Genomic DNA, 13,854 nt, shown 5'->3' with positions numbered 1-13,854 from the left:
AGAGAAAAGTCTGAGACTGGAAACAAGTGCAGCTGGCACGGACGTCCTTCAACTCGGAGAAGGATGTGTAGACTTTTAAATTTTAGGGAGTCCAGAGGCAGCTTTGGCGACAGATATGTCGCGAGAATGCTACGGAACTGGTTAGTGGTCGACGACAACTGTCCATGACTCCATGACTGCGCCAATCATCCCTGCACATAACGTTCAGCTACTCAAACAGTGCATCATACGAAGATGGAATTCGCGTTGTGGCCTATCCTTATATTGTAATACGAGCACTCAGTAACAAACACCGCATAAATTAGTGTGAGCCCAGATGTGTCCGCCGCAAGTGAGAACCGAACTAATCGAAGAGGCTCCGCGCGGAATGCAAAGCAGCAGTCCGGCGGCTGCAAGAATGAAAGCAAAAGAAGAAAGAAGCCGCAACCGCGATGCGTGCCAGGAGTGCCGCGCACGCTCGCGGCCATCGCTTATCTCGGCTTGTTGTTGAATGGGCGCCAGAGGGGCCGACGCTTTATTGAGAGGTAGCGCGGCGTTATCCCACGCTCGCTCATCGCGACCTGTTCGCGAGCATCGAGAAAGTTTCCAATTATCCGCGTGGCCGCGATTCGCCCTTGCCTCGGCGGCGCCGACGCCACCGTCATGTGGCGGAGGGCGCGAGATTGCCGCCGCATCCTCCGGCTGCTGATAGCGACCGTGCAGCGACCGCTCGCCTCTTCCCCCCGCGCGCGCAGTACATGCGCCGTGAAGAGAGCAGATTCTTCGAATTGCCCTGGTCGGACGCCCACTTCCATCGCTTGGGCGTTGGTACGCCTTCGTATGAGCGAGCGATGCATATTTTGTGGTTTGGGTTTTTGTCGGCTTAAAAGAGGAAAATAAATGAAAGATAAATTTACGAAGGTCGACTTGCGCGGAGCTAAAAGCAACTTAACCGATGCTGGGCGTTATTTTCTTCCCCCTCAGTGAATTTAGCAACGTTGCCCCCTCAGTATGTTTCAACACCTTCTGTCCTTCAGGGCAAGCAAACGGTACGCGAGTACCAGTTATCCTAGTAACGATACGTAACGCGTGTTCATGACATTCTTGGCCGACCGGTCCAGCTATGTTTCCCTTGGCTTTTCGGAAACACTGTAAAAAGTGAGTAACATGAAACTGTTTCTTTAAGCTAAGGAAGCTGAGCCAAAACTGCAAGATTCTAGCGTCGCTCAGATCGCAACCAAGCTCTCGCAGAGGATCAGCTAGTAAATTTAACTCGCCATAAAGTCTCGTCCACTGTGGAGTACCAGAGAATTCGGTGCTGTGCCCCCTTTAATTTGATTTGATGAAAATAGCGCCAGAGCATGCAAACCACGAAAAGACAAGAACGAGTCTCGTCCTTGTCTTTTCGTGGTTTGCATGCTCTGGTGCTATTTTCTTCAAATCAAGTATGCACCAACTCGCCCAAAAAGAAGTGTTAATGTGCCCCCTTTGTTCCTAATTTATATTAATGGACCATCCAATTGCATTCTTGACATACACGTATTTGTTGACATCTTTCAGGCAATAATTGTTCTACGAAATTGACTACCAGAATGACGTCGTTGTATTCCTTCACATCATTACTTACGATTATTGCAACCTCTGGTTAGCGGGAGTATTCATTTGCAAGTGCGAAAGTTTGTGTATTTCTCGCATTGCTACCTTAACATCCTTTTGCCCTCTTCCTAACTGTGCCCTTGAATTCATCTCACGTTATTGTTATTTCGGCGTACCGCGCAGGGAGGACCACACTCAATGGGAACCCTTGAGCGGGTTGTTCTGCGGTGTCTCGTGGTACCGCCCACTGCGGGTGGATTGCGCATCTGGCGCATTTGCCGCATCGTCTGGGCTCTGTCGCACCGTATGGTCACGCTGTACAGGCGGAGGCTTATAATTTAAAGTCTTCTTGCGCGGCCTCAGCATAATACTTGTGTGGTCACGTTGTCTGTGGTAGTGAACCGCAGCTGGAGGTGCGTCATCCGCAATACCACACGCTGAAGTGTTCTCCGTTATGTGTGGTCCACTCCTTACACCTTACATCTCTCACGTGGCCGCTGAATATTAGCAAATCAATGACCAGTGCCAGGCTCACGTTGCGGTACCTGCGCCGTAACGTTTCTGCAGCCCCTGTGAGAGTGCAACAATTGTTGCATAGATCACTATTCCGCAGTAAGATTGAATACTCCGCATCCGATTGGGAGCAAAGCAGTAATACCGTAATTTATTCCCTGGAGTTGGGCCAAAAAGAGGCCACTGGTTGCATTCTTCACAACTATAATACCACCTCTGGCGTAAAGGACTGAAGATCTCTCCGCAGCTAACTTTCCCCGCATGCCGTCGCGAATTTTCTCGTCCGTGTTTTACAAACTCTTTTACCCCACATTGTTACACTCTACCACTGCGCCTTCTCCTTTTACAGTTTCATTACTAATCAGTTCCGTTTACGAGATATGAACTGCTTCGTACCATAAAGAACTTCTTTTCGTTCTTTCGGACCCGTACTTCGCAAGTCTGGCATCGACCTTCCTGATCGACCAACTCTGTTGTTATCAATCGCATTTTCTCAACGCGTCGCCAGTTGTGTCTAAGGAGAAAAAAGTAACAGATCATTTCAACTGCTTTAGTTATTATTGCATAACAAAAGCATTTTGAAGCCCGTTGGTTATTAATTTTCAGGCAACCATTTCTCTCTATATTATCTTTTGGTGGAGGGCTGCAAAAATGCTTTGAAGTGCCTAAGTATATGATTTACTTCGTCTCTATATCGCTAGACGGCAACGGAGAGTTTCTGTTTACAGTTGAAAGTCCATCTCAAATAAGGCTGCGGCTTCCGGATGAAGCGGCATGAAAGAATTGATGCACTGTATAGTATAAGCAGCAATGCGAAACCTTCCGCTTAACATCGCACAAAAGGCGAGTATTCGACGGTCCTCTGAAAAAGAGTTTTATTGCAAAATGAGACCCACAGAGGCAAGATGCCTTTCCGAAATGAGCGTATGCAACGAAAATAGAAAGGAAAAAAAAGTGCGTGGACTGCGGACCATCTGACGTTCAATGAATCCACGAAGCACCGAACAAGACAGCCGGATGACAAGGCGCGGCCGCATGTCGTCGCCGTACGTAGAACAAGCGTTCTTGGCAATAGTACCCTGTTGAAACCTGATGTTATCGGAGGACAGCGAGACAACGTGGGCTTCCCGAGTGGCAGCCTGTTTTGCAAGAGCGTTCTGTCTTCCCGCTGCACACCACAACACGCCGGCACCGAGCGCATCATTCTTCGCCTCGCAGCGCTGACAATTCGACGGCGAGGACACAGGAACCGCGACGCCCTACGGGTGGCGTGACGACTGTCCAGCGCGGGTCATCCCGACACGAAACACAGGCCGAAGAGCTGCGATGTCGACAACGAGAGCATGGTCGGGACTCCCGAGGATGTGTCGCCAGTAGCGAGCTAGCGGGTGGCTGCTACTCCCTCCAACTTGTGTTGACATGTCATGCGGGATCTGCTGGCGCGGCAGTGATGAAAAGAAAAGAGAAACGCTGACCAATAATAATGACTTCAGACAAAGCGCCAAATACAGTTTGCTGGGCTATAAATATATAGTCAAATGAAAAACCCGACGATTCAATCACGACATTTATAGATCTTTTGCCTCGATCGTCACATAACTTTATCTAATCAGTTTCTACAAGTAACGGTACGAAAGCGCTTTTTCTGGTATTACAATAAGCTAATGTAGACACTTCAAGCCTTTCAGACGCCCAAATGCGCATTTCGTATGTTCTTCCACAAAGTAGGCCTCAATCAGGCATGCAAATGCTCACGTATGGCTGGAGCATAGTTTGCTGTATAACACACTTCTGTGGGTCTGACCTCATCATATTAGTTTTTATTATCGTGTTTCTTCTTCAGTCAAGAACAGCACTCGCTAGCAAACCTGTCTCAGGAATACGCCGAGAGCTGTCGTTCGCTCTCGCTTTGCGGTCTCGTTTTTGTTAGAAAAGCGGCAAAAGGGGCTAGTTGGTATTCCATTGCTCTGTAGCTTTGGTTCTGGTATCCGCGCTGACTTCTTTGCCTTCACTTACTCTGCATCTTGCACAGCGATGAATTCCCTTCTAACTGCAGCTGGTAAGTTTGAAGGTTGTTCTCAGAATACGGTTTAAAAATATGCTATACGAATGTTTCTAAACTTTTCGATTCACTGGAAAGTTCAAAGAAAACTGTCGAAGGAATTTGTAACGAGAAAAATTCAGGCACCTTTGGAGGATTCTGCATTTGCGGCAGCATTCGTGTCGTACTGAAGTATTCAGTGAGGGCCTGCGATAAGACGACGACTCCGTGTAATGCCTAAATTGTAATTTTCTGAAGAAGTTAGAGCAAAAAAAAAAAAACGGACAAGGGACAGAAAGAAAGGACACATAAGACATTCGCGAGCGCTACCTTGGCGCTACTACCAACTGTTTATTCATGCGGTCGTACAAGGCGTATAAAAAGGAAAAACGGCGAGCATGCGCGTAGAGATGGCAGAACACAGCAGCCTAGCAACAAGTTACTAAGACACGTAGTCTAAAAAAGCACATTTAATGGAATACACGTGAACAGATGTGTCACTCACACAACCCTAGGACAACTTTTTGATGTAATAAGCCTCTAGAAGGAGCCTAGCCTTATCATTCTCGCTCTCACTCATTCTCGCTCTCATTCCCGCTCGGTAGACAATTTTTTAAAACTACTAGAATGCTATTTACAGGTCACTTTTATCTCTCATGTCAACAAGTTTTTTTCTGCAGCGTAAAGGCATTTGTATAGCGTAAAGGCTCATGTGTAGCTCCCATTTTATCTTCAGTTGACCGCCTTCTTGCACAGACTATTCAAGGGGGGCCAGTTTTTTAAGTTTTTAGGTATGTTGATAATTTCTTTAATTCTTTTAAGGTCAAGAAAGTTCCTTGACCTTAAGGAACTTTACATCCCTTGACCATATTGTTTCACTGGTTTTAAGTGCTTTTAATCAACTGGAGAAAGGTTCAGTTTTTACCCATGAACTTCCGCACAATCAGGTGCTGCGTTTTTTAGACCTGAAGTTTATGTTCTGCCGAGACCATCTTTGCTGGATGTACAGTCACGAGTAAAAAAGATTAGCACACATGACGAACACCGCAGCGCCGGAATGACAACGCCTGGCGCTGCAGGTGACGAAGAGGCTGATAACGAGAGTGCCGGACCGTTCCCATTCTACAGTATTAGGGGGGTTCAGCGGACTGTCACGGACCAGCAATATTACCGGCTAAAAGCAGCGCTATCATCTATTGTTCCCGCGAGTTCCTTTTGACAAACCATTGCGGACATTAAAAAAAACAGTAATAAAAAGAAGCCATCTTTGCTCATGATAACCGAGCCAAAATAAATGCCGCATGCATGCTCAGTCACGCAGGGTCGGCACTTCGACGCTCGGGCGGTGCATGCTTGATAAAGCTTACTTCCTGCCATCCGGCCGTGGGCTGCAAACATGGAAACGGCCCGATAGGCAGGTCTGCGAACCGCAGCGCCGCGTGGTGAGATATCCCAATTCTGATCGCCAGTGATATGTGCTAATATTTTTTGCTCGCGACTGTACTCCTCCAGAGCCAACAAAGAGTTGCTCAGCTGTGACTCGGCACATTCTAAGGTGGTAAAAAGAGCTGTAGCCTCGCTTTGCTTGGATTCTGCTCTTCAAAAAATCTAGCCCTCATAAAATTCAACAGAGCATAAATGATCAGGTTTCGCGACTCTTAAGGCCGATTCACACGACGGACCGTTCGCCCGCGGCCCGCGTACTACGTGTTCATGCGTCAGCACTTCAGGCCGCGGCCGGCAGAGCGCCTCTCAAAGTGCTGACGCATGAACACGTAGTGCGCGGGCCGCGGGCGAACGGTCCGTCGTGTGAATCGGCCTTTAACAGCAGGTTTCCCTGGACCGGTCATTTCAGCTATCGCTGAAACACTGATGCAGAAACAAAAAGGCGCCCGGAAAAGAACTAAACCCCCTTCAAAGCCGGTGGGGGTCCCTTATGTCCACCAACTCTCCCACAACCTGAAAAAAGTGGCTGGCAGGCACCATGTGCCCTTGGTGTTCTCTGCACCCAATAAGCTGTCAAAGCTTTGCCCTCGCATCACTGGTTGTGCAGGCAGGGGCTGCAACAAGAAATGTGCCACAGCTGTGGTTTACCGCATCCCCCTCTCTTGTGGGGCTTCATACGTTGGCCAAACTGGCCGCTGCATTAATGACCGGATACGGGAGCATGCTAATACCGTAGAAAATAAGGACACAAATGCGAACCTCGTGCGACACCTTGCTACATGTGACAGCACGTGTAGGGCAGGATTTGAGAAGACCACGATTCTTGGCAAGAGCGGGAATGGTAAGGCTAGGCTCCTTCTAGAGGCTTATTACATCAACAAGTTGTCCGAGCGTTGTGTGAGTGACACATCTGCTCACGTGTATTCCGCTGAATATGCTTTTTTAGACTCATTTTTTTAGTAACTTGTTGCTAGACTGCTGTGTTCTGCCCTCTCTACGCGCATGCTTGCCGTTTTTCCTTTTTATACGCCTTGTACGACCGCATGAATAAACAGTTGACTGTCGCGCTCGTGAATGTCTTATGTGTCCTTTCTTTCTGTCCCTCGTCCGTTTTTTGCGCTAACTTCTTCAGAAAATGCCTCACCAACTAGCCCGGCAGCTTGCTCTCTTCAATTGTAAGTTCTGCAGGGAATATTCCGGGATAAGCCAGAAAAGAAAAGATCAAGTATACAAGAAGAAAGAAAAAACGCGTGGCGCAACTGGCCGCAGTAATACCGCTCACTGGACAGCAGGTTGCACCCGTTGGAAATTTCCGTGACACAAGAAGCCACGGATATGATGTTCAACAACGAGATTTTTCCCCGCAGCATTGCCTTCAGGACACCAGAGCGCCGAAACATACTGTGACCTTCACCGAACAGTCAGGAAGCCAGGCCGCATCATTTAAGTGGGGATCTTACAAGAAAGGGAAGTGTGGTGAAGCGGCGGCGATGTCGCGGCTTCTATCCCCCCAGACCGTCAATGGGTAGCTGTCCTCGCAGCCGAGCAAGCAAACTCCTATCATAGATGCAATTCGTGCCACTGGCAGAAGTTAGGTTCGTGCACTTGGGAAAGACAGGACGTGTGGATTATCTTACAGCAAAAAAAAAAGGTCTTGACGAAGGTACCAAGTTTTTTTTGTTTGTTTACAAGTAACTAACTGCGTTACAACTTGTCGCTTCACCCTGTCCCACAATGTGCTGTCGGTGCGAAAGCGGAAGCTGACGCTTGTAAAGGGGCTTGGTGCACACGGCATGCCGCACGTGACAGTGGCTTTCGACTGTCTGTGCCCGTCACTTCGGTCATCGTGATAACATGGTGTAAGACACACAAGGCACCGCCCAGCCATGGACAATACCAACTCGCGAAAAGTATTAAGAATTAGACTGCTTAAGTTCACATGAGAGCGGCAGATTCGACATCGCGGTACTAAGAAATTGCAAAGAAATCGCGATCACGAATGATATCGTGCGTGAGCTTGCAGGATGGAAGGTCGCTTCACACGACTAGTATACGGCCGCCACGTGAGTCTATAGAGGTGACGAAACGTTTACAACAATGGCGTTGTGCAATGGCGCTGGGGAGGCGTGAAAGACGAGTTAACAATGGTGTCAATAGTCAGCGTACGACGCAACGTGCGAACTCCATTACCTCATGCCACTGCTTTTAGAAAGCCGCTGCGTACCGAACCGTGGTAATACAAGCTGTCAACTAAGGTCGCTTTATTCATTCGGCACCGCGACCAAGACCACAGGGCACATTACACGCATCTCTACTGAGGGCGCGGTTAAACTTTGACAAGTCCAGCTTTGTTGGACACCACTTTTAATCGTGAGGCTTCGGTGGAATATTGTAAGATGCTGATATGAACACATTGATGGGAATGTTCCAAGCTTCCGATGTGTAGCAAAATCTTGCGTTTAAAATTTTTGCAGCGCTCGCTGCGAGTAAAGACTGGGATAGGAAACCAATGGGGTGCGCTTTTGACAATAAATATAACTACAAGCGTCCCGAGCGGAAATCTGTGGATATTTTGATTTTGCAGTCTTTTGTCATGCGAGAAAACAGCGTTCAGAAACAATTTCCTCTTGGAAAAATACACTTCTCCAGAATTTCATGGCTTGACAATCTTAATGGTACATTCCAATTGAAGAAGGAAGAAAGTTTTCTTTCTGGTTATTATTACATTAATCCGCTGAGTGGCCGTATATATAGCGTTCGCTACGTTAAGAAAGCGCTCCATATTCACTGTTCCAGTATACATACACGACAGAGTCACGAGCTCGCGCAAGCTGCTATTTAGTCACCGTTCTTGTTCTATCCAGAGAACGGAATTGTGGCCGAGATAGCACCAATAACTGACTGCAGGAAACTCGCTGAAGCTCGAACCGTAGTGCTGGTGGCGTACGTATCGGCTGACACGTGCGACAGAACACTTTCCCGTGCTCCCATACTTAGCAAGGGATCAGCCCTTTCTGATCCGACACCTTCAAGCGCAAACAATTCCGTCGGGAGCCGCCCACTGAATCGCCCTCGCCACGATGAGCAGCCGCGATCGGGCGCGTTTATCGGCGGGAATGGGACCGCGCGGCCGAGCGAAGCCGACCGCGACGAGCGTCCCCACGCAGGCTGGACAGGAGACGAGCAGTGTCGGGTCCCGCTGTGCATTGTGTAGCGCGCTCTTCTTTTTCTGCCCGCGTGGCGGATATATCGGAACCGCGCGTGCGTGCACACTTTCTTCGGCCCGGCCCCCTCCTCCCACGACACGGATTCCTCGGGGTGACCAGAAGGTCAGCGGGCCTTCCGAGGTCCGGTCGGCCGGCCAGCCAGGTCGTGAATGACCTCCGCTCATCGCCGTCGTCCTCTCCCTCTCTCGGGGCTACGACGGGGCTCCGTTATTCCGTAATCGAGTTACAAGCAAAACATAAACCGCACCGAGACCCGAGCGCTCCTGAAACAAGAGTGCTCCCCTCTCCACGCGCCCACCGCGGGCCTCTCCCCGACTCGTCTTCTTCCGAGTGAAAGCTGGTTGTGCCCGATTCCGCTCTGCTTGGCGCCACGGCGCTTATAAAAGCGTGGCCCGGTCCGTCCCGGCTTAGAACTGACATCTCGTCGTAGGCCGTTGCATCCGCTCCGGTGAGTCGCCGGCTCGCCCGCCACGGAATAACGCCTCGCAAGTGCGCGCCGGTGCGGCCCGGGCGCGCCCGTCGGTGCCGCGGCCGCGTGTCTCGACGGGACGGCGTGCGCGCTGCCGGACTACGCCGCGGGCTCGATTTGCGCTTTGCCCCGAGGATTCCGCCGCTGCGTCCAGCACACTGCTCCGTAGGAAACGGCGACCCTGAAGTGGAGGAGCGTCCAGCACGTAGCCTCCGTGTTTGGCTCTCCTCCCGTGCAGGGTTGCTCCCGAAATTTCACCGCGTTGCTCGCCACAGGTCGGGGCTGCTGTGATCTGTGAACTTGGACCCCGCAGCTACTGTAGACCGTCTCATATGAGAGCACTGAACGTGTTTTCTTTAGCATTCCCGAGAAAGCGCTAGACGTCACTGTCAGCCACAGCGCGCGGTGCCCTTGGTCAATAAGATAGATGACTGGTAACTACTTAATAAGCGAAAGGTCGTGCAAACTATTTGCGTACGTGTGGATGCATACAATAAATATTACCTCAGGTACTCTATTGACCCCTGGCGCGTGGAGTTAACTCGTTATATAACCAGCGCTTAGCAAGTCCTGAATGGAGTTCTCAACTTTTTGCGCATTATCACGGTGTCTACAGCTAGCGAAACGTGCTGTGCAGGATCACCAGTCTACAAAATTGGATGTAAAACTGGATGTAATGTGCTGTAAATTTTCCCTTTTAGTAATGCATGTATGACTTCAGCCTATTAACGGCTTATTGGCTTAGAAAACTTCCAGAGATAATGTTATAATTTCATCACCTTGGTGAACGCTGCTGCAGGTCGGAAATTTCGTATACTCTATAAGCAAGATGGATAGATACTTGTTAGACTCTCAGGGAGAAAATGTGAAAGGACGCCGAACGTCACTAAGTAGTTCTACCATCAGAAATAGTTTGAACTTCAAGACCCTGACTGAGGATGTGTGTAATTCGTTTCACAGAAAGCTGAGTACCTTCATCATTATTTATGTCCAACCTAATTTTATTTTTCAGCATTCCGTCCCGATCATCCAAAATGAAGGCTTTCATTGGTAAGTAACATTAGGACTTTATCTATTGACGGTGGATATTATGCCGAACGGCGTAATGCTAAGCAGTGACATTGTCCTCATGTGGTACACTTGGGGTGAATGAAACTTTAACAAGTGAAGTTTTTAACGGAAAGGTGTTTAAGCGCCTAGAAGGCGTGCTGAGCCTATCTTTCTGTCCCCTCACTTAATGCGGGCAGTATTCATTCAAACAGGATTCTCGTGCCCTGAGATTAACCTGATATCCCTGGGCGCGCTCCTATTCATTGCGAGTGGATCAAGGAGGCGGATGAAAACTGCTTCGAAAGATACAGTAAATGTTCGTACATCCGCAAGAATTAAGCTATGAAGATGGTCATCCATTTTCTTAAGAACGGTGAAATTCCTGAGCAGAAACATGTGGTATCAAGTAACCCTTTCGACGGCGTTCGCATCTGCCTAAGTGCGTTGAATACTTGTACTTTGGTTTCCTAACAAAACGTTTTATCAGTTCTAGCTGCTGTTGCCGTTGCTGCCCTCGCTTTGCCAAGGGTAAGTGGTCGACAATTCTTGCAGCTTTATGAAATTGTTATCACAGCACATAAACTGCCTAATAAGATCGTGGTTCCCGCGAACTTAGATATCAATTTAATCTTAAATGTATTTAATCGTAAATTTATTCAATGTATAAATCTAATTTTAATTGTAAAAAAAGTGAGTGCAACGGATAACGGAAGCTGCATTAACGCGAATCATTAAGCCTAAACTGCATTACCACAACAAACCATATCATTAGGCCTTTAATATAGTCATGGTTTATCTCTGCCAATAGCATCTTTGGGAGCATGGTCACCTTCGCTTGGATGTCCTTAACATGTGCTGAATTTTCTTAAAACTTTAATTACATCATAACGTATACAGAAAACATTTCCTCCTGGTTATCACAGATGACCATTCGTTTGTGCAGAATACGATGTCGACACAGAGGGAACAGTTTAAGAAAAGAAGTTTAGTTACGGACTCTCATAAAAAGAAGATACTCTGCATTCGCGATCGAATCAAAACACATGGGGTGCTTGAGGCACTGACAAGTCTGTTGTGTCTTTCCCATTATCTTTTTTCTTTTTCCGACAGTCAAAGCGGGCGGCGTACGAGCTGCCGGACGGCGCAGAGTTCCTGGTGGGTGGATTCCGAACGGGTTTCCAGTGCCCAGCCAAGAACGGCTACTTCGCGGACGTGGAGAACAACTGCCAGATCTTCCATGTGTGCAACGTTGTCACGCACGCGGACGGGAACACCGAGGTTCAGCAGTACAGCTTCCTGTGCGGTAACCAGACCGTGTTCAACCAGCTCAGCCTGACCTGTGCCTTCGCCGAGGAGGCCGTGCCATGCAACAACGCGCCCGACTTCTTCTACGTGAACGACAACATCGGAGTCGAGACCGCCCCATTCCTCACCGACAACGACGTCCAACGGGCATCGCAGTTGATTCCTTCTTACAAGGCCAAGGCTTGAGGCCGTACGTCATTGATTGCCAAACGTCAAGTGCTTGATGCCACGCGCCGGGGATAGTGCATGCCTTTGTACATGCTGCGGTGCCCTGTCCTGCCAGGATGCCTTCGTGGGTGCTACCGTCTTCGCCGTTAGGCTGAATCAGATGCCGTAGGAAGTAGCTAGTAGACAGCGCACTCCAGCATACGGGCGGAGAAAAGGCAGCGCAGAGTTGTGTGATGACGTGCCGTTGTGGGCATTTGTAATGTTAAGAGATTGTCTCTCCTACTCGAAACAAACTAAACTGAAAATACGATTCAAGCTTGATGGGCAAAAACTTCGCCTCATCGAGGTCTGTTGGGGGAGGTTGCACTTGTTGCTTTTTTTTTAGTCTAGACAAGCGAAGGAGTATAAAGAGCTTCAAGCTTCAGGCTATGAGGTTCACTCGTTGAGCTCTGCTCTACCTAATGCGAAGACAGCTTGAAAGCGCATGAAGGCATCAAACTTTGCGCCAGCTACAACACCAGTTTCTTGTGTTGTCGTTGTTGTTTAAGGACTGCCATACAATCCGTAGACGTGTTGCCCCTCGTGGGTCGTATTTGTGCTTCACGCATTCTTCCAGCGGGACATGGTGCGCACTGCTTCACGCTGCTAACTCGATAGCGACGCACATGTGCGAGTGGCAGTGTTATGTAAGCAACATTAACCAGTTGAAATTGGTGGCGTGGGCTGGTAGTTTTGCTTTGTGAGAAGCTTGGCTTGTGCTTGCGCGGCACATGGGTGTCATCACTGCTTAGAATAAACTGCAAAAAGGAAAGACGAGCATGCTGCGAGCGCAGAATTGCACGTGGAGGAGACCTCCCAGACATTTCATTTGTTTCAAATAATCGAGTCCATATGACGATATGTGTCAGCATGTGCTGTTTCCCTCATGGTGGGCTGTGCATATGCATTTTGTTAATGATAGCACAAACTGTGATTGTGAGTGTTCTGCAGGTATGATGGCAAACGTCTCCGTGAGACGATTGGTAAGTGCCTTAGATACAAGATTTGTAATGCTCGGGAAAATATTCCAGTACACTATAAATGCGCCTCGATGGAGAGCTTCCGATTTCGGCAGAAGAGTCCCGTCATAGGCATATTTTCTGCAGCATGCACTCGGTCGGCTCTTGCTCAGCAGCCTAGGCCACAATTCGTTGTGAAAAACTAGACTGGCGGATATTCAGCAAACTGAGCGAGCCTTCGGCGCAGCCTGTTAGAGCTTGCATGCTCCCGCAACGCTTGGCTTGTGATTCACCTCAGAGACGCGACGCAAGCGCACGCGCATATAGTCATTGCTTCAGGGGATACTTGGTGGTGCTGTTCTCATGTTCGTCTGTGCTCTAACGTCGTTCATCGTGGCGCGTTGTGGTGGTCATGTTCATGGTTGTTCACGTTTCGATGCGGTGTCTCGTGTCTCCTTTGTTGTGGCTGTGGGTCTTGCCCTATGTATATAGACGCACTGGTTGCTCTACCATTTCTCTCGTGCTGTGCATGCCCTTTGTTGTACAGTTCATATGCGAAGTATGTTAGCAAACCTAACACTGCCAATAAAATGTCCGCATGATGATTCCAGTCTGGTTCATTCCTAATATTCCTGCATGCATTCCAACAAAGCAGACGAGTTTATTGGAGTCAATTGAAGGTTAACATTGCCGTGAAACCGAGTTTTTCCTGCACATAAACGTAATAAACTTTACTAGGGTGTATTACAAGAAATGTAAACGTGCCATTTTATTTGTTCATAGTTTCTTAATAATACATATTTATGATTAAAGCATCGATCGCTCGTATTTATACTAATTGTGAACTTCAAATGCACGAGGCCAAATTAGGTGAAGGATCTTTTTTATCCTAAGGTTCCTCAGCTACACCTAAGAACGCATAATAGAAGCTAAACACTCCAAAACAAGAGATTCGTGCAACTAGCGCCAAGAGAAAAACGGACATACGTGAGAGCAGGGATATGAAGAGGGGCACTAAATTTAATGTTCGCATTTGATGGTACAAATAAGGAGTTATTGACA

At 48.4% G+C, this 13,854-nt stretch overlaps 1 protein-coding gene across 1 annotated transcript; it reads left to right on the top strand.

Moving 5' to 3' along the window:
* The first annotated feature begins 999 nt into the window (after positions 1 to 999).
* Positions 1,000 to 13,397, top strand: LOC149351254 (uncharacterized). Its single transcript, XM_089580535.1, has 4 exons — positions 1,000 to 1,137; positions 10,284 to 10,321; positions 10,809 to 10,849; positions 11,432 to 13,397. The coding sequence occupies exons 1-4, from the start codon at positions 1,103 to 1,105 to the stop codon at positions 11,810 to 11,812; spliced, it is 495 nt and encodes a 164-aa protein (XP_089436661.1). The 5' UTR covers positions 1,000 to 1,102; the 3' UTR covers positions 11,813 to 13,397.
* The last annotated feature ends 457 nt before the right edge of the window (positions 13,398 to 13,854 follow it).

The sequence above is a fragment of the Amblyomma mixtum genome, chromosome 3 (assembly GCF_055824585.1).
Source record: "Amblyomma mixtum isolate Tamu chromosome 3, ASM5582458v1, whole genome shotgun sequence".
Classification (NCBI taxonomy): Eukaryota; Metazoa; Arthropoda; class Arachnida; order Ixodida; family Ixodidae; genus Amblyomma; species Amblyomma mixtum.
Note: the sequence above shows the minus strand (reverse complement) of the source record. Positions and strands in the feature narration are given on the sequence as shown.